Genomic DNA, 18,988 nt, shown 5'->3' with positions numbered 1-18,988 from the left:
TGGTTGCGTAGATTCCAGGTGGGAAATCACTTCCCTCCAGCGTTTGGCGGCGTTGCTGACTTTTCCGCTTCTAGTGCTGAGTTGCTACTGTTCTGATTTCTGCCTCTTCCTGTGCCCTTTCTCAGAATGGTTTTTATTCCTCATGTTCTGAAACTGCACAAAATTGTGGGTCTTCTTTTATTCATTGTGCTGGCTATTCATTGGGTTCTTTTAATCCGAAAACCATGTCCTTCAAGTTTAGGATATTTTCTTCCATTAATCTCTGGAAATTTTCCTTCTTTCATTTTCTCTCTTTTGGAAATTTCTGTTAGGAATTGGGCCATGTCCTAGCTCAATCTTTTCGTTTTTCTCCTTTTTTCTGTTTTGCTTTTTTTGTTCTTTCTAGAAAATTTCTCCAACTTTATCCTCCAACTTTTGTTGAGTATTTAATATCTGTTATCTTTTTGGGGGGACTTCAAAAATAAATCTATATTTTTATATGGGGGTGGGGGAGGAGTAGAAAAGAAAGCAGCCCCTGTACTGGGCCCTCCTCAGTGGCAGCTTCCTGTTCCGTAGGGTTAAGGAAGACTTGGAGGAAATGCAAGTTGTTGGGGGAAATCCAGGTGCAGTTGCTTTATATGTTGTGATGGGCAGAAGCCTAGAATGCATGTGAAGGCCCCGCACACCCTCCACCTTGCCTCAGACTGTGTCCGGGAACCTGGGGCCCAGAGAGCGCCAGCTTCCTTCCTGCCTCTTGAGGCCCACGGCAGGAAGAGCGACACGCCCGCATGTTGGCTACAGAAGGCCAATGGCAAGCTGCATCTGTGACGTCCTAACCGACAGGCGCGGCTCTGATGCCAGCTCAAGAGCTGTTTCTTATTCTCTGGTTATAATATCCTGCATTTGTTTTCATGGATGCATTGTTGTATCTCTTTATATATATATATATATATATTTTATTGATTTTTTACAGAGAGGAAGGGAGAGGGACAGAGAGTTAGAAACATCAATGAGAGAGAAACATCGATCAGCTGCCTCCTGCACACCCCTCCCTGGGGATGTGCCCGCAACCAAGGTACATGCCCTTGACTGGAATCGAACCTGGGACCCTTCAGTCCGCAGGCCGATGCTCTATCCACTGAGCCAAACCGGTCAGGGCGTCGTATCTCTTTGAGTATATCATTTTCTCTCGTTTTGCAAGCTCTGTTTTTTAAAGCTTTCTTCTGATACTGATTTGGCTCTGTTTCTGTTGAAGTCCCCTTTTCTCTTATAATTTCTTTGTCTCATGTCAGAAGCTTTCCTGAAATGCCCAGTGGTCCTGGGTTCTCCACTCAGACCCATGGCCGCAGGTCTGAGCTGGAGCTCTGGGTCGTGGCTTCGCTGTGTTAAAGGGCTGGCTGCCTTGGGGGCCTCCATGGTCAGTTGCTGAGGGTCCTTTCTCTGGAGTGGGTTGATGTCTCCACAGGGCGTTGAGCAGAGAATGAAGAGGGCTCACTGTTCAGTTCATGAACTTGCCCGCCCCAACCTGTTTTCAGGGCCGACCCCTCCCCCTGCTTGTCCATGGCCCTGAGTCAGGACTGGCTCATCTCTCCTGGCGTCAATCCCCTGCCCGCCCAGGCCTGCCTCTGGCATTTTCTGCAGGATGGTGAGAAATTGTTCAACCCTTGTGTCAATTCATTGTCTCTTTTCAGCATTTGTCATGTAACACCAGAGCGGAGTTGAGAAAGGATTTGTAGCCATTTTTACTGTGTGTCTCATGTATAAGCTCCTTCTCCCACGAGCACACCCCGAAACTCCTTATGGGTGTTTATGAATTACGGTGGGGGGTTGTTCTCTGGGAAGTTACATACAGTGTCAGGGTCTGTCCTGTCCTTGGAAGTGACTGTAAGCAGGGGTCAGTTAGCTCGCAAGAGAACACTGTTTTCCTTCTGGTCCTAGTACTGTTGACCCAGGGACAACGCTGGGTTGCATACAACTTTTGACTCCTCCAAAACTTAACTACTCCCAACCTGCTGTCTATGACTGCATGTCTTATGGTGGTAAACGACAGGATAGACTAGCATCCACACATGCTCCGTGCATTCGTGCCATACCTTTTTCTTAATTTTTTCAGTATTTCAAGGCTACTCCTTTCATCTGTGTGGTTTTTCAAAGAGTCACAAATCTCCAAAAAGCTTTCCAGTTTATTATTGAGAAAAATGTTCATACAAGGGGACCCCGCAGTACAAACCCAACTCGTTCAAGGGCCAGCTGTAGTGGAAAACACGTTGTGTGTTTTTCAACTTCTCTTCCTTTTGGGCTTACATTTAACTTGCAGCTTCCTGGCATGAATGTAGAGTCTCTGACTCAGTGTTAACAATGTGATGTGATCGTGCCCACGACAGATGTGAGAGCATCGCATACCAACCTGAGGGGGGGGGGAGGCATCGGTTTGTTGTTGCACTTATTGATGCATTCATTGGTTGCTTCTTGTGTGTGCCCTGACCAGGGATTGAACCCAAAACCTTAATGCCATCAAGACGACGCTGTAACCAACAGCTACCTGGCCAGGGCAAGGATGTTTATTTTAAACTACTTGCTTTTAGCTGCTGAGCTTATTAGTTCCAAGTTGAAAGCTTAAGTACAGCATTAGACTTCTCAAGGAGACTGTCCCTGGATCGCAGGCCAGTTAAACGCGTCTTCTGAAACCCGGGCTCTTTTGTTTTTCTTGTTGCTGTGTATAATTTTAGAATCTCGGGGACTCTAAGGTCAGGATGTGCAGCCACCTGTCAGATGTTTGAACCCCAGACCTCGCCCCCGCTGTCACTTTAGTCACTGCTTCTACCTGTGCCTGAAGCGACCACCAGGTGTTCCAAACCTAATCCAGCCTCTCTCCTCCAGGGCCCAGTCATATATGCGCAGTTAGACCACTCTGGTGGGCACCACAGCGACAAGATTAACAAGTCAGAGTCTGTGGTGTATGCGGACATCCGGAAAAATTAAGAGAAGACCCAGAGCATATCCTAAGCAAGAAACCAATTCAAACTGGACTCTTGTGCCGCAGCATGGCCCACGGCACGTGGCCCAGACACGGACGGCACGGGGAGGAGATGTAAAGGATATGTGTAAATCTTCTATTTACTCTTCGGATGGGAGGAGCAGTGGTGCATGACAAAAAGATGGTATGATTCTACATATATGTAAATTGTCTCGCTGTTTTTTTCTACTTTTTGCATCCAGGGTCATTTACAGTTGGGGAAATTCAGCCACATTCCTGTCACCACCGTTCGGATATGGTGTGCCTTAATGGCGATGTAGCGCTCTCTTAGTATCCCAGCAGACTTGGCCTTTTTGTCTAAGGGCTTAACCAGTCTTAGCATTTGTTGTAGTTGGAGAATGAAGATACGATGCAGGAGACATAGCCAGGGTGGCCTGTCTCCCACCGTCTGTTCCGACTGTTTGTAGTTTTCAGGAAACACCCGTTAGCTATGCCACTTGGAGACATTTGAGAAACTTTTGTTGATGTTTTTTCTCTCTAAAGCAGGGGTGGGGAACCTTTTTTCTGCCAAGTGCCACTTGGGTTTTTATAATATTCTCAAGCCAGACAGAATTATCAACTTAAAAATTAGTCTGCTATATTTGGTCAAACATTTAATTAACTCACCCTGATGCCTTTGCAAGCCTTATACGGCCCTTGGGTCAAAGGTTCCCCATCCCTGCTCTAAAGCAAAGAGCATTTTTGCTTCATAAGTTGTCACACGGACTTTAAGGTTACACCCTTTCATGTCAGCTTGTTCATCACAGCAAGGTCAGCAGGGAGAGCTGCCGGGGCCAGTTCCTCGGTGCCCTCAGAGCAGGACCCTTCACATGGAACTGAAAGAGGAGCCAGCGGCCTGGGGAGCAGAGTGCAGGTGTCACTTACTTTCTTTGCTGCTGGAAACGAGCCCGCACAGCTGCCAGGGAGGAGTTCATTTCCTTCCAGGTGGGCAGGAACGGGGTACACGGAACCTCCATTCTCACATTAATTCGCCCCAGAAGGCTGTTCGAAAACGGAATCATTTTTTCCCATTAGAAATCATGTAAACTGAATTAGTCCACTCCAGACCCCCAAATGATCTGTTCTTATATACAGTACATGTCTAGTGTACTGCTTAATTTATAAATAAACACTTTCAAACAAAAAGGGCATGAAATGTAAATGAAAATTTAACGAAAAGGAGATGAAATGTAAAAAATGAAAGCTTAATAATAAGCAGCAACAAAAGCAAAAAAAAAAAAAACACCTACAAAAATATTCACAGCACAATTTCCTGAGATGTTAACAATGTGAGGCTTAGCGGTAGATGGACTCAAGCTCTCTCTCCTTTGTTCGCCGCCTGAGAGACACGTGACCGATCACACAGGTTTCAGCAGGAAAGGGTTGCCAGGTTGAGACGTGAATTGTTGGGGACGGGAGCCCCTGAGAGGCGAGCTTTGCTGTAATTAGGTAGCCGCTGTCGGATCCAGGGCGCCCTCTAGGGAATCGTCTTCCTTCTGGACGCAGTCAGAGAGCTCGGAGCTGCAGGGGCCTCTGAGGCCAAGGCCGCTGGTGTTTTCAGATCAGCAAGTAGGACTAGGACTTCTCCTTCTGCTTTGGGAATCTCTTCTCTGTTCCTGTTTGTTTTTGTTCGTTTTCCACATGTCCCCCATCGAGGGAATTGATGAACAATGAGATGAGGAAAAATCTAGACAGTCCAGGTCATTCATTTTGTCCCATCGACAACCCCCGTCCCATCGACAACCCCCGCCCCATCGACAACCCCCGCCCCATCGCAAACCTATGATTTCTGTTATTACTGGGACTAAAAAGCAAAGTGAGATCATTAAACATTTATTTATATTTGTCATTCCTCCATTTCCTGGATTCTTTTGTATTAAAATGTTTTAGATGTGAAATGGTCTGAAAGCCCACAGTGGCGGGGGTCACAGGACATGGCTGGGGAGTGGAGTGGCGGCAGTGTCCATTTCCCCTGTGGTGTGGGGTCCGCCACCAGCTGCTTCCCTTTCCTCCCGGCTTCTGTCGTCTCTGTGAGGCCGTTTGGCCGGCTTCCAGGAGGACTCTCAGGGCGTCACGCAGGGTTTGGGTGGGAAGGTGTGGAGGTGATCAGATGGCAGAGGACACATGGTCTTGTTTTCTGAGGAGCTGCTGGCACTTCCTCAGGGTCCAGCCAACACTCCATTAATGTATCGTATGCAGGGGGGCTTTGTGGTCACGCACACCCTCCCTGTCTGGAGGCTGGTGGCTGTGGTCTGCGCTGTGTCTGGGCGAGTACACGCCCTGAGGCCTCTCTCCTCCTGCTCATGGGCCCAGCGCGAGCCCGGGACCCTGAGTCCGCCCAGGACGGTCCACCCAGGTCCACCTTGCCTCCTAAAGCGTCCTGCATCCGTTTGAAAACAAGCCCTCGTGGGTGCGGGGAGGGAGGATGGGTGTTGGGCTGTCCCCTTTCCAGACGGATTCCCAGGTAACGGTACTCATGAGCCTTTGTTTTGAAGCCGGAAAGGACACATCCAGAGGCAGGTGTGCGGTTAGATGTGGGGCGTTCCCTGACGACCCCATTTTACAGAGAAAAGGGGTGTCCTCCTTTTTCTCCCTTCTCACCAGGCCTGTGAATAAGCTATACACTCCTAATGGCTCGGGAGAGCAACAGCCCCAGTTTCTCCTTTCGTTTCGCTTTGAGAGCTGCCACCCAGAGCACCCGCCCGCACTCCCTCCAACCACACGGGTGGCCTCTCCCTCAGCTCCCCATGCGACCTCCTGCCCGACACGTCACCTTCCACCCACCCAGCTCCTCCGATGGGTCAGCGCTTGGCAGCTGGGCGTCAGCAGCCACCGCTCTGGCTCACACCCGCAGTGCTCCCTCCGCCCCTCACTCCACTCCTGTGGGTCTTGGGGCCCTTTCTCCGCGTCCCCGCCTTCCTGTCCCAGGCCAACCGCGGGGCTGCTTCTAAATGGAAGAGCCCTTCCCGCATCCTCTACCGGCAGCACGAGCCCTCCTGGATTCCGTGTGGTTGTTGGAAGGCAGCACTCAAGGGGTTACTCAGAGATACAATCCAAACCCTCTGTCGCTTTTCCATGGAAATGTATCCAGCTGGGGAAGACCATCAGGCTCATGGTTTTTTTGTTTTCTTTTTCAATTGTACATTTGTGACTATTTTAATACACCTTTTTCCATGACTGAATTGTGTTGTGTGCTCATTTTTAATCAGAGAGAAAAAGAGTTAAAAGCCTTCTCATTCATCCCACCCCAGCCGCAGTGCCTCCTGTGCCTCCGAAGCACCACGCACGGCCGCTCCAGGCCCTTTGACATGCGTGGCCTCTGCCCAGAACACATGTGTACCTGCGGCTTTGCTCCCTCACGTCCTGTAAGTCTCTGCCCCAATGTCACCTTCTCAGAGAGACGTTTGTCATATAAAAAAGGGCGACCTTCCCTCCCCCGGCTCTCCTCACCCCCTTCTTCCTGCTCCGTTTCCTCCTGCTCACCGGCATGTATGCCGTCCGCCTCCCCCAGGAGAACATAAGCTCGGAGGGGCCAGGACTTGGCTCTTCGGTTCACTGCTCCATCCTTTGCACATAGCACAGCTCCTGGCCGGCTCTCAGTGGCAACTGGATGGACGGATTCATCCTTTCAGCAAATCTATAGCGAGGACTGTCCTGGGCGAAGCGTAAGGAAACAATGAACAAGGGAGGCTCAGGGCGCTTGCCCAGAGTGGGGGTGACAGAGTGACGGGAGTTACTAAATGCTTGTGTGCCCGCACTTTGCATGTCTCACTGCAGCACTGAGTTAACGCTGGAAGAACCTCACACCCACGTGAGGAAGACAGCATCGGGCTTAGGGTATGTGACGGGCAGGGAGGCGGAGCTGGCACCAGCACTGCCTGTCCAAGGCCTCGTGCTTAACCTCTCCCCAAAGACAGGAGCCTCACTTCCTCCCTGAAATCCACGTGCGGGGAGCCTGCCGTGCGGCTGCTCCCTGGGGCTCTGGAGCTGGAGGGGGAGACAGGGGGGTGGTTGTGCAGGCGGTAGCACAGGTGCCAGGGGCCTTCCTCTCAGGGTGGGAGACCATACGGGGACTTAATCTGCGGAGAGCCGTGTCACCAAGACCATCTTCCTGACAAAGCACGGCGTTTCCAGTGACCTGTGAACTTTATGCATCGCTGTGCCTGCGAGACAGGCTTGCGTACTTTCTGGATCAGGGAGGAAGGGTTAGGGCTGCAGGGTGATCTCACGGGACCGGGACCACAGCCATCACAGGACTTGGCGAGAGCAGGGATGCTTCTCCGGCTCAGGGGCAGCCGTCACAGGACCTCTGGCTCCTCCATCTCCCTTGTCCCCACGGCTCCCCCGTCTCCACGCTCCTCCCACGTTGGAGCTAAGTGCGAGGGAGTTCCCCTGGCTGCGGGGGCCGAGCTGCACAGGCCATGCCCGCCACATACACAACCGCTGTTAGAGGGCGGCTTGCCAGGGAGCTGGTCCAGTGCCGGAGAGGAGGAAGCTCCAGACGCGCTTAGGGCTGCAGGCTCCCTCCCGAGCCCTCCACATGAGCGCAGGGGTGAGTGCTGGCTGCTAACTGCTGACCCCATCCAGGAACCAGCGAGTAACCCTCCCAGCAGCAGAGAGCAGCATTTGTAAGTGGCAGAGGTGGTGTTAGGGACTGACCGTCTGCTTTTATGGTGCCCTTCCCCCCACTTTCCCCTGTATATTCAAGATCTGTCATTATGAAGAATTTTAGACATGCCCAAGAGGAGAGAGAATAGTCAGATCCACCTCTGCTTACCCGTCTTCAATCACTCCATCCACCCTTCTTGTCTTTTTCCTCTTTTCTGAATTATTTTAAAACCAGTCCCAAAATCAGGCCCATTTACCCCTACATTCTCTGGTGTGCGTCCATTAAAAAAATGGGCATTTTCTGACATGACCATAGCATCTTGTCAAAATAGAAACGTTTTAAAAACACATTTAAACAAACAGTTCCTTCATGTCACCCCCTCCCCAGTCCACCCTCAAACGTCCTCGTCTCAGAAAGGACATTTCACAAATGGCTCCTTCCAATCAGGCTCGCAGGGTTCCAGTCAAGCTGCCATGTGGATTTTATTTTACTAATTTATTTTTAAAATATATCTTTATTGCTTTCAGAGAGGAAGGGAGAGGGAAAGATACATAGAAACAGCAATGATGAGAGAGAACCATTGATTGGCTGCCTCCTGCACGCCCCACACTGGGGATCAAGCCCACAGCCCCGGGCATGTGCCCTGACCGGGAATCGAGCCATGACCTGGTTCATAGGTTGATGCTCAACCCCTGAGCCACGCAAACCGGGCTGCTGTGCATATTTTAAAGACACACGGGCCTCGGGACCTGCAGCTTCCCTGTGGCCTCGGCAGGCACAGGCCATTGGCTACTAACCCCTGCGGGGCCTTCTCTTCCATAGATGGGCCATCATATTTTAGATCATTTCTGAATTTCTGGGTATTTAGGTTGTTTCCAGTTCTCTTATTTTTGTCCATCACAAGTGATGTTGGAGTAGTCATTTGTCCTTATTAAAGAAACAAAACCAAACCAAAAAATAAAAAAAAGGCAGATGCAAGTCAAAGGCAGCCCAGGATGAGAGAAGCCTCCTGGCCCCTGGGCAATGGGGTCTCATGTCTGGGTGGTCCCGCCAGCTACCAGGCCCAGCTGCCTCCTCACACCCCTCCTGGAGCCATCGGGAGCTGCGCCAGGGCTGGGCGGGAGCCCAGGGAGCCAGCACCTGCCGGAGACGAGGCTGTGTTCACAGGGAAGGAAACAAATCTCTCCAGCGCGGCAGCCCCTGGGAGCCGCTGCTTCCGCTTCCCTTCCCGCTGCACACGGGCGAAGCCATTGTCCATTGTCCCTCCTCGGCGGGCCTGTGCCCCGGCCTCCGCGTTCCACAGCCGGGAGGGCTGGGTGTCCTTTGATCTCCCTGCGTCTGGGAGGCGGAAGTCTGCAGGTCTCCTGCTGCCCATGGGCCTGGAGCCCGCCCTCCATGGCTGTACAGCAGTTGCCTGTGTGGTTTCTCCGTCCTTCAGGGCAGGGTGACCTTGGGCACTGTGCCTGCCTGGCTGCCCCGCCGTGGGAGTGGGCACAGCGGGCACAGGGACCCGAGGCGTCGCTTACCCGATGAGCGAGGACTCCAAGGACACGGAGTTTTCTAGACCCATTCTCTGTGCTTTCTCTGGCTTTGGATTTTTTTTTTTTTTAATTACAGAGTTTCTTTAAACCAGATAAAAAGGAACATAAAATCTAAATTTATTTTTTAGGAAATCTCTTAGAATGTGTGCTTAGGCCCCGAGGAATGTGGAACATTCTGCAAAGCCCCGTCTCTGCTCCTGCTGACCCAGCAGCAGCCCAGGCGGTTCGTTCAGAGCGTGTCTGGATGTGCTGGAGTTAAAGCCGGGCCTTTTCTTCCACTGGAAGCCATTGCTGAGCGAAGCATTGGGGGGGGAGGGGGCGACGGGGGGGGGGGGGGGGCGGGCGCTGAGGGAGGGTGTTGTTTCTGAGAGCTGGTTCCAGGATTTGGTCTCCAAGAATGTACAACCTCTGCGGAACCCACGGGTGAGGCAGCCAGAGGGCCCCACGCGCTCTGTGAGCCCAGGAAGCGGAGCCTGCAGCGTCCGGTCCCGCTGACACAGGGCGCCTCAGGACACGCCGCTCTGGGAGGGAGGCCGAGCTCATGAGTTCATGTTGGCTCGCTGAGGTGGAGCAGCAGAGGACAAGCCCACGGGGAGAAGCGAGTAACTGCGGAGCAGAACCACTTGGCCGGCAGCGAAGGGCTTCGGTCCACGTCCTTTAAAAATCCCACAAGAGAATGGGATGCTGGGTTCCTGCTGTGAGTTTCATGTCCATTTCAACCCCAGCCTGGAGGATGGCTCTTCCAGGCCTCCCGCGGCCCCCTCCCTGGCCCCGGACGGCGCTAACCTCACTGGAACGGGTCCCCTCCTGTGGACGCAAAGGCCCCGGCCATGGGAGCAGCCCTCCGCAGGGCAAGGAAGCGCCGATGAACATGGAACCTGTGTCCAGCACCAGTTAGGCGCCCTGGAATCACGTCAGTTGGAGAAATGCCGATTCAGAAGTGGTTTAGCTTATCTGGCCGGATACGCTCCCTGATCTATTACAATCGCCCCTCCGCTCCAAGCTGGCCTTACCTTCTACTAGCAATGACCCTGTCCAACCTTCAGTGGCTCTGCGGTGGCATTTGAAGGTGATTGCAGTCATTCCTGCGTGGGCCACCCACAGCCAGTACAATTGATATCAGTTAAAGTGAAAGCAGATGCAAAGTTCGGAGCCTCAGTCCCACTAAGCCCGCCTGGATGCCAGCAGTGGCGTGTGGACTGACGGGAGGTTCCTTGTCACCGGCAGTTCTGTCGGGCGGCGCTGGAGTGGCGTGCAGGGGTTGGCAGCCTCTGGATGGGTGTGCCAGGTTACACGCACCTACAGAATCCCGCACACCCCTTCTCTCTCGCTATGGGGGCGCAGGGGGCGGGAGCGGGACACCTCACAAGGGTGGTCCCGGTGACTGCACTTTCTGGGGGGTGGAGAGCGTACACTCCATCGCTCGCTCGCTCGGCGTATTGGTTGCTGCCGGGCCCGCCCGCTGCGCAGCGCCGGGTGCCACTGTGAACAGGACAGAGCACGCTGAGGCTGGGAGCGCCTGGCCCTGCCACGTGCCGGGGAGACAGGCAGAGGGAGCAGAATCCTGCCCTGGAGGAGCTCAGAGAGGAGACAGCCCCAAACCAACTGGGCCAGGGGTCCCGTGAGACAGCAGGCGGGAGGGACAGCGGCCGGGCAGCAGCAGGGTGGACGATGAGCCAGACCCTGTGGCTTTCAGGGAGAAGGAGCATTTGAAAGCTGGTTGGGAGGAACCAGAAGACTCTGGTAAAGACCCTGCCAGCGGGAGGGACCAGCCAGAGGTTCGGGGTGGGAGAGAGTGAGGCATGTGGTCGGGCATTGGACACGGCGGGAGCCTCACATTCCAGGCTGGGGAGCTGGGATGGCCGGAAGGCAAAGAGGATTTTAAGTGGAGGAGTGACCAGTGCGGGGTTGCCTGCTAGCAAGCTCACCCTGCCAGCTGGGGGAGGGTGCAAATCTGAAACCGAGATGAATTAATTATGTGGATACTGCAGAGCTCAGAGATGGGACCTGGGTGGGAATAATGATAACAAGAAGGATCTGAGTGGAATTAGGAGAACATTAGAGGGCCTGGGCAGGTCGCAAGGGCGGCAGGGGCTTGAGAATCGTGAGCAGCAGCGAGTGGTCAGGAGGGGGTGGGGAGCTGGGCTGCAAGGCTGGGGTGGGTTGGCATAGGGAAAGGGGAGGGAATGTGATCATCCATTTAGCAGGTGCTTGGCACGGTTCCGTCCTTGTTGACCGGCCTCTCTCCTTGTCTTTGTTACTTCTGAGCATCCTCCTTCAGAAGCCAGTCTCTGATTTCCGTATGTTCCACCTCCTCCACCATCTTTCAGACCAAAGCGCTGAACTCTGTCTCCACACAGGCCGCCCTGGTCCCAGGCTCGCAGCAGCAACCGTCTCCCAGCCTGTACCTGGGCCCAGCCCTCTTCCAGTCATTCTCCACAAAGGGGAGGTTTTTCTAAAAGAGAAGCCTGGTCCATGCACATCCTCCATAAAAGTTATGCCCAGTGACTCCTCTGTTGTTGGCAGGTTAAGGTCCCAACCCTGACGCTACCTGGCCTATATGCTCTAGTCACCCAGATCCTACCCACCCCATCATCACTCACACACCTCCTCTCCCTCCGAACCCCGACCAGACCAGGTGGGAGGACCCAGGCTCTCCATGGCCCCCCAAACTTCTCCAGGCCTGACCGGGAAAGTTTTCACCTGGCTGGGTTTTATTTCCCCTTCCAGGAAGCTTTCTAAAGCCACGCTAAGGTGCGTTTCTCTGTGATTTGTCCTCCAGCAGTACCTTTTAGAGTCTGTATTTTTGTTGCAGAATTTGGAGTTCTTTACCTGAATTAACTCGTGTCAACCTTATGAGGTGGACATTGTTATCATCCCCATTTTATAAACAAGGGAACTGAGACACAAAGCAGCTGAACACCTTGCCCGAGGACGCAGCTGGCCACTGCGGTGGGAGGCCCAGTCCCGGGAGGCCCCAGGCCCACGCCTGTGGCCACAGCGCAGCCTGTTTCTTGCTCAGCACGGTCACCCTGCCACCACTGGTGTTAAGGGATTTTTGTTGACCTCCAGGAGGGTCCATATAGTTTACTCGCTCGATAAATATTAGGCTCCTACTTCTAAGGGTTCCTGTAAGAATTAACTCAATCAATTGAAAGTGTTCTTTGCCGGCATGGCTCAGTGGCTGAGTGCTGACCTATGAACCAGGAGGTCAGGTTCGATTCCCGGTCGGGGCACATGCCTTGGTTGCGAGCTTGATCCCCAGTGTGGGGCATGCGGGAGGCAGCCGATGGATGATTCTCTCTCATCATTGATGTTTCTCTCCTCCTCTCCCTCTCTCTGAAATCAATAAAAAAAAATTTAAAAAGGAAGTGTTATGCAATAGGCTCATTAATTCCTCACACGTTCTGAGCACTTACTGGGCATAGCGCTGGAGCCTGCCCTCCAGGAGCTCCTAGGTCAGAGGCGGAGAGGGGAGGACTCATGTTAGAGGGAAAAAGATCGCCGCTTCTCCGGTCCTCTGCCTTCTCCAGTGACGCCCCTGAGAACCTGGCGCTGGAAGCTTCCGGTAGGGATGCGGGTGGGGCTGTGGAAGCCGGGGTGCCTCCCGGAGCTCAAGCTGAGGCTGTGGGTCTGAAGACAGCAGCTTCAGAGAGGTTGACTCTTCCTGGGGTGGCGGCCGCAGCCAACAGCGGGTGCTGCCATCTGCTGGGAGAAAGAGGATGCGCCACGGCCACCCGTTGGAATCTGCAGGACGGGGAGGGGAGGGCCTTGTCACAATCGCTTAGCTTAGACCGGAGCAAACCATAGCCGGGTCCTGCAAAGCCTGATGTGTGTGCCTCTGGATTCAGACACGTGGAAGGTCACATCTTTAAACTGCCCCTCTCCGCGGCCGCCCCCTCCTCTGCCCGGTCTCATCGCTGGGACTCATCCTCGCACTTTCACTGCAGCCGCCCTCCCCGCCCGCCTCCTCCACCGCGCCCAGTCTTGCCTAAACCGAGTGAAAGACGTTGGTGAAGTTTTGGAGGAGGAGACTGTGGGCACCGGCCCTCGCCAGCTGCCCCTCCCCGGTTCCAGCTTCACACTGAGGACGTCACCTCCTGGGTGCAAGCACTGGACAGAGGGGCCAGGTGACTGCTGATGGGCTGGAGCCGGAAACTCGCATTTCCTAGCCCCGTGGTCGGCAAACTGCGGCTCGCGAGCCACATGCGGCTCTTTGGCCCCTTGAGTGTGGCTCTTCCTAAGCCTTAGGAGTGCCCTAATTAATAACAATGTACCTGCCTATATTGTTTAAGTTTAAAAAATGTGGCTCTCAAAAGAAATTTCAATCGTTGTACTGTTGATATTTGGCTCTGTTGACCAATGAGTTTGCCGACCACTGTCTTCCCCCAGCGGGGCCAGGGTCTCCCCCCTCAACCCTTCTCTCCCCGCGCCCCACCCCCACCCCTGCTCTGAGCTAATCTCATGGTGCCAACAGGGACAGCCCATCTCCCTCGTGGAGCTCCGGTATGTTCCCAGGAGGAAAAATGCACAGCTGTGCCCTTCGCAGAAGGACAATGAAACGCTGGCCTGTTAAAGGGACGCTCTGTGGGCACTGCCTACGGAAATGACTGAGGGTCGGGGCGTGCTCATCGGAGGAACCCCCTTCCAGGATCAGAAGGTGACTGGACTCAACAAAGGGAAGTCCGTGTGCACCTGCTGGAGGAGGCCACCTGCGGGGGAGCATGGGCCATGGGGCAGAGACGGGCTGAAGTGCCCGGATTCCAGGGGTCCTCCAGGCGCCAAAGCCAGGAAGAGCTGCTCTTCTGCCCACAGACCGGGCGGAGGAGGGCTCCAGGCAGCGTCTCTGACACCTGGGACATGCACGCTACCGCTTTGTTAAATATAACAATGTGCAAACTCTATGCATGTATAAAAGATGCCCGCATCAAAACTGCTAATCGTTCCATTTTAAAATTTTCACTCCCATAGATAGGCAGTTGGGCAGGTGGTAAGAGGGCTTGAAGCTGCCGCCAGGTCTGTGAAATGTGTCTCTTCCAGTCCCGCCCTCGCAAACCGTGATGACGAGAATTTGCTGTTTGCAAACCGGTGCTACACACACAAGACAGAACAGCTGGACATTTACAAATAAACATTTTCGGTTTAATAGGTTAGCTAGAAATGATCTGTCGCAACATGTTCCATCTCAGGTTACTCTCCCCACCCCTCCACCCAGCCCCACCCCGTGCTAGTTCTGCATGGGCTGGGACAACCAGGGGGAAGGCGATGCATGTGGAGCCGGGAGAAGGCAGCGCTGGCCCGCGGCCCTGGTGGACGTTCCAGGCCGAGGAAGCCACCAGGCCTGGCTCTGTGAGCAGAAGAGGAGTGTGGGGCCCGGAGCGCTGGCCAGAGGAAGGTGGGAATGGAGGTGAGTCACTGAAATCTCTCCTCTCTCAGGAAACATTAGAAAGGGTTGTCCAGGATGTTCACTTTCATGAGGAATTTGTTTTTTTGAATGTCCTGCACGTTTACGTCGCCGGATATGATACTGTCCCACGTGGGGAGGTTCAGGGCTATCTGCGTCCACTGGTCCTTGGCTAGCTCGGAGTTTGAGTACCACCATTCCTGAGAGGGGCGGAGAGAACACAGGCCGGTTGGTGTCCCCGCCAGTGAGACCCGGCTCACATGTCTCTGGGCTTTTAAAACTATGTGGAGCCACAAAGAATGAATTTTTCTGCCCAAACTGCCGACACGTGACTGTAAATAAACATGGAGACGTGTACTTTCCCTCATTATTCCACTGACCCCGAGCAGAAGGCACTGCGCTTGGTACTGAGTGCGGTTTTTGCTTCTCAGAGGGGAGAAAAGATGCACTCAGATGGAACACCGACTGTAAAGTGGTGGGAGCCACAAGAGAGGGGCCTGGATCTGGCTCAAGGGATCTGGAGGGGAGGGAGGGCTATGAGAGTTCAGAGGGGAAGAGGAGGTGCACATGCCTGAGCTATGGACATGTCACCCCTCGCAGTAAGACTCCCGAGGCCTCCCACACCCTCGAAACTTCAGTGCTCAGCTCCCGGCTTCTCAGAAGGGTGAGCACCCCCCACCTTCCGCCCCTGTGGTCCCCCCACCCCCACCCCAGCCTGCTGGCTGTTGGCACGCACTCTGTTCAGGCTCAGCCAGCCCATCTCCAGCATGTTCCCGTGGGTCTCCGCGAGCTGCAAGGCTGTGTTCAGGAAGAGGTCACAGTTCTGCCCGTCGCCCATGAGGATGCACACGTAGGCCATCAGGTGGTACATCCTCGATAAGAAGATGGGGCCCGTGGTGTTCTGAGCCACCGTGCTCTCCAAGTTCTGAGGAAGAGACAGCATGTCAGAATCCCAGAGGGGTCCTTGGCTGCAGTTTTTCCCCCACAGACGATTTGGGGACAGTTCAAGGATACATGCAATCAAGGAAAACCTACAGAGACTGGCAAGGGAAGGGGTGGAGGTAAGACGATGAATGGGCAGGAACCCAGACCCAGAGTGCGAAATGGGTGACTCATGTGGGGACCATAAGCAGAGTAACTGGATGTTAAAAGGTTGCCTTGACCGGTTTGGCTCAGTGGATAGAGCATCGGCCTGCGGACTGAAGGGTCCCTGGTTCGATTCCCGTCAAGGGCATGTACCTTGGTTGCGGGTGCATCCCCAGTAGGGGGTGTGCAAGAGGCAGTTCATCGATGTTTCTCTCTCATTGATGTTTCTAACTCTATCCCTCTCCCTTCCTCCCTGTAAAAAATCAATAAAAATATATTTAAATAAAATAAAATAAAATAAAAGGGTAAAGGCCCATTTACCACCTGTAGGTGCAGGGCAATGGCCGGCAGTGTCCCTGTGCGTACTGTGCAGGTGCCTTTCTACAGCCCAGATGCTGATCGTAGGATTTGGCAAGAACCTCTTTTGTCTGAATTGGGATAAAAGTATGTTTCTGAGCAGCTGGTGCAAGGCTGCTTTGTGTTTGCTACTGTGTCAGCAAGAACTGCTTTGTTTGATGGCTCCTGTGTCTGCAATGGCTACTTGGTCTGCAATAAAGTCTCTCCCATCTGCCTCTGGCTACTCACTTCTTCCAAATCCAGGTGTCCACAGAGGCCCAGCCCCTAGCAAAGGGGTGTGGCCAACAGCTCATTAGCTTTCCCTACAGCCACTTCGTAAAAAAGATGTTTCCTTTTGATTACCAAAGCAATGTAAGTTGATTGTTTAAGATTTCCAGGGGAAATGAAAAGAACAGCAAAAAATGTAAGAATCACCCATAACCCTCGCATCCAGAAGGAAATAATTTAGGTACACACTTTCAGGAGTGAGGGCCTCTGGTTGCCATCTACTCCAGGTTTTAAAAGAAGGGTCAGAAATTCAGATTTTAAAATATGAAATGCCCCGTGTTTAAAGGTGCCGTCCCCAAGTTAACCCCTCGTTTTTGAAGGGTGTGTAAGTGTTTGCTTTCTCCTAGTGTTTTGAGATCAGCATCTCCATGGATATATTTTCGTTTGCCGTGGGACGGTCCCCAGAAGCACTGCTGGGACAAAGGGTGTGAAGACAGGCAAGCATGTGGCCGGAGTGCGCTCCGGAAAGCTTATGCGATCGCTTACAGCATGGAGGTACGTGAGCCATGGTCACCGGAGGCAGACGGAAGCCCACTCAGGAGACAGAGGGCAGCCTCACCTTGAGCAGCTCAACGCCGCTGTCCTGCGCGCTGTCAGACTGCCCTTCGATTTGCTTCTGAAGCTGCAGAACTTGGGCCTCCAAGTACCTGCAGACCCCGTGGAAGTAGAGAGCTGTGGGCGTCCTCCTTGGCACTAGGTTTTTAGCTTTATTGAAATATACCTGAAAGTCGTCCCACTCCTGGAGCCTGGCATACCTGCGCCACCAGAAGAGAACAAGAAAAGTCGGCGTCAGCCTTGGAAGGGGAGCGTTTCTCGAACTGGTCGCTCCCGAGGTGGTCCCGGACTCCCGGAAGCCCACTGCGGGGTGTGATGGGGTATGGACAAGGGAAGAATGGGATGTTTTGATGGTTTGAGATGAATAGAACCCTTGGGAACACTCCGGCCTTATTAGCCACCATTGATTTAATTCTTTGAACTCTAAAAAGTGAAGCCGATCAGACACTTGGAGCTATAACTCTAGGGTTTGAAGAAATTGCTCCAAAGCCATAAAGAGGCAGCCTTAGCCAGTAAGACTCCGAGTGTGGGCCACAGACCGGCATCAGCAGGGTCAGGTGGATACTCCTTAGAGATGCAGGCTTTCTGGTCCCATTCAGATCTGCTGCATCAAGCAGACTCGGGATGGACCAGGACCGTGTTAAGAAGCTCTCCGGGGGACGCCAAAGCCGCAGCTGTTGAAAGAGCTTTGCAGAGTAGGATAATAAATTAGGACGACGTTTGGACTTCCGATTCCTTGAACTTGAACTCACATAGGCAAGTTAATTTGACTTTGGACTTCCATTGGCAAGGGTAATTCATTTGGGGGCTTTCATTTCCGCCCAGGCATTCTGATAAGAGGAGGTCTCTATTCACATTGGAACAGCTCTAGTTTGTGGCACTCTGCATAGCAATGTTTCCATATTGTCATTTAATCTCTTCTCGGCACCTCTAAATATCAGGCAACATGGCTGCACATGTAATTTGAGATGGGAAGTAGAGCAGGAATGACTCCCAGTCTTGGGGTAGCTAGGGAAGAAGTTCCATGCATGTTCTGAGCCTTACTGGTCATCTGCCTTGAAGCCGAGGCCAAGGCTGCAGGCTTGCTGAGTTAGACGCTTAACAGGGCAAAGGACCAAGCCTCAGGCTCACTGGGTTAGCGGGGTGAAGGCCTGCTTCTCCCTCACCCCTGAACTTGCCTTGGCGTGACTGCCCTCACTGGCCCACACAGCTCCCTGCCCCTGCCCCTGCCCGGCCTCCCTCCCTCCTCTGATGATAAGGAGTGACTTGGTTGATTGCAGACTTTGGGAGAGGAATTAGGCGGGGGGGAGCTCAGTACCCACCCCTCCACCTGGAGAGCCAGTGATGCCCACAGCGAGCGTGGAAATGCTCTTCCCTCTGCCTCTGTGGGCGAAACTGCAGCTTTCAAGAACTGCTCCCGGCTGAGTTCAGTATTAAGAAGCCCACTCGCTTGCAGCTATCAGCCACTCCCTCCAACACCAGCTCTACCAACAACGTCTGCGGGCATGATTAGATCCTGGGGAGGGGCACGTGCTGCTCTTCATTGGTCCCCCTCAACCTCACCCTCCTCGGGGCCAAGTGCTCTTCCTCTGGTCTCCGGAGCACCGCAGCGTAACAGGTGCATCGGCCATGCTGGTTGCCCTGCCTACAACTGAGGCAGCATCTCTTTCCCGTCGTGGGGGCAGGGCACGAACTAGCAGGGGATTCCCTGGTGTCTCAGTGTCAGGCCACTGATGCCTCTATCTGTCTCGGGGATGATTTATAAATACTTTTACTTTCTTTTTCTTTCTTTCCTTTTTTTTTTTTTAAAAAAAAAAATAAATCTTAAAGAACTCTCCTGCGGGACTGAATGGGTTCAGAGTTGGGGCTTTAGTGACAGGCGGCCGACGGTTACCAGATCGCCACACTCGAGTGCAGTCCCAGGAGGATCCCGCTCTGGAACTTGAGGATCCTGTTGTCCTCGTTTTCCTGGATGAATGCCAGACACTCGTTGAACGTCCTGTAAACAAACCCTGAGAGAGAAGGGGGAGAGCTCTGCTGCGGGAAGGTGGCTCTTAGGGAACTTCCCACCCTGGGGAGAGGCTGCACCTCAGATTTCTCTGTGAGTCCAGGGGGACTCGGGTATTTATAAATCATACCCGAGATCGATAGAAGGCGCCAGAGTGGCCTGGCAC

The 18,988-nt window shown here is 53.4% G+C and overlaps 2 protein-coding genes across 9 annotated transcripts in view; one reads left to right on the top strand and one right to left on the bottom strand.

The window, feature by feature from the left end:
• Positions 1 to 4,847, top strand: part of MPZL1 (myelin protein zero like 1) — a 30,644-nt gene extending 25,797 nt beyond the window's left edge. For 2 of the 8 annotated variants that reach the window (XR_013997161.1, XR_013997162.1), the window contains 2 exons: positions 2,860 to 3,286; positions 3,664 to 4,847. Coding sequence is in view for 2 of the 8 variants with exons in the window: in XM_081112422.1 (XP_080968548.1) it covers positions 2,860 to 2,961 (102 nt within the window). In the remaining 6 variants the exon portion in view is untranslated. Of the gene's footprint in view, positions 1 to 2,859 lie in introns of all 8 variants that reach the window. The other 6 variants (XR_013997163.1, XR_013997164.1, XM_081112421.1 and 3 more) reach the window with 4 other exon arrangements.
• Positions 4,848 to 14,587: 9,740 nt separating this feature from the next.
• ADCY10 (adenylate cyclase 10) overlaps positions 14,588 to 18,988 on the bottom strand; it is a gene marked incomplete at both ends in the record, with an annotated part of 57,006 nt that continues 52,605 nt past the window's right edge. Inside the window, 4 exons of the mRNA XM_081112081.1 lie at positions 14,588 to 14,749; positions 15,286 to 15,474; positions 16,819 to 17,014; positions 18,709 to 18,826. Of these exons, the coding sequence (XP_080968207.1) occupies positions 14,588 to 14,749; positions 15,286 to 15,474; positions 16,819 to 17,014; positions 18,709 to 18,826 (665 nt within the window). The remainder of the gene's footprint in view (positions 14,750 to 15,285; positions 15,475 to 16,818; positions 17,015 to 18,708; positions 18,827 to 18,988) is intronic.

Source organism: Myotis nattereri (genome assembly GCF_964212035.1).
Source record: "Myotis nattereri genome assembly, chromosome: 18".
NCBI classification, from domain to species: Eukaryota; Metazoa; Chordata; class Mammalia; order Chiroptera; family Vespertilionidae; genus Myotis; species Myotis nattereri.
This window is presented reverse-complemented; position numbering and strand designations above follow the sequence as displayed.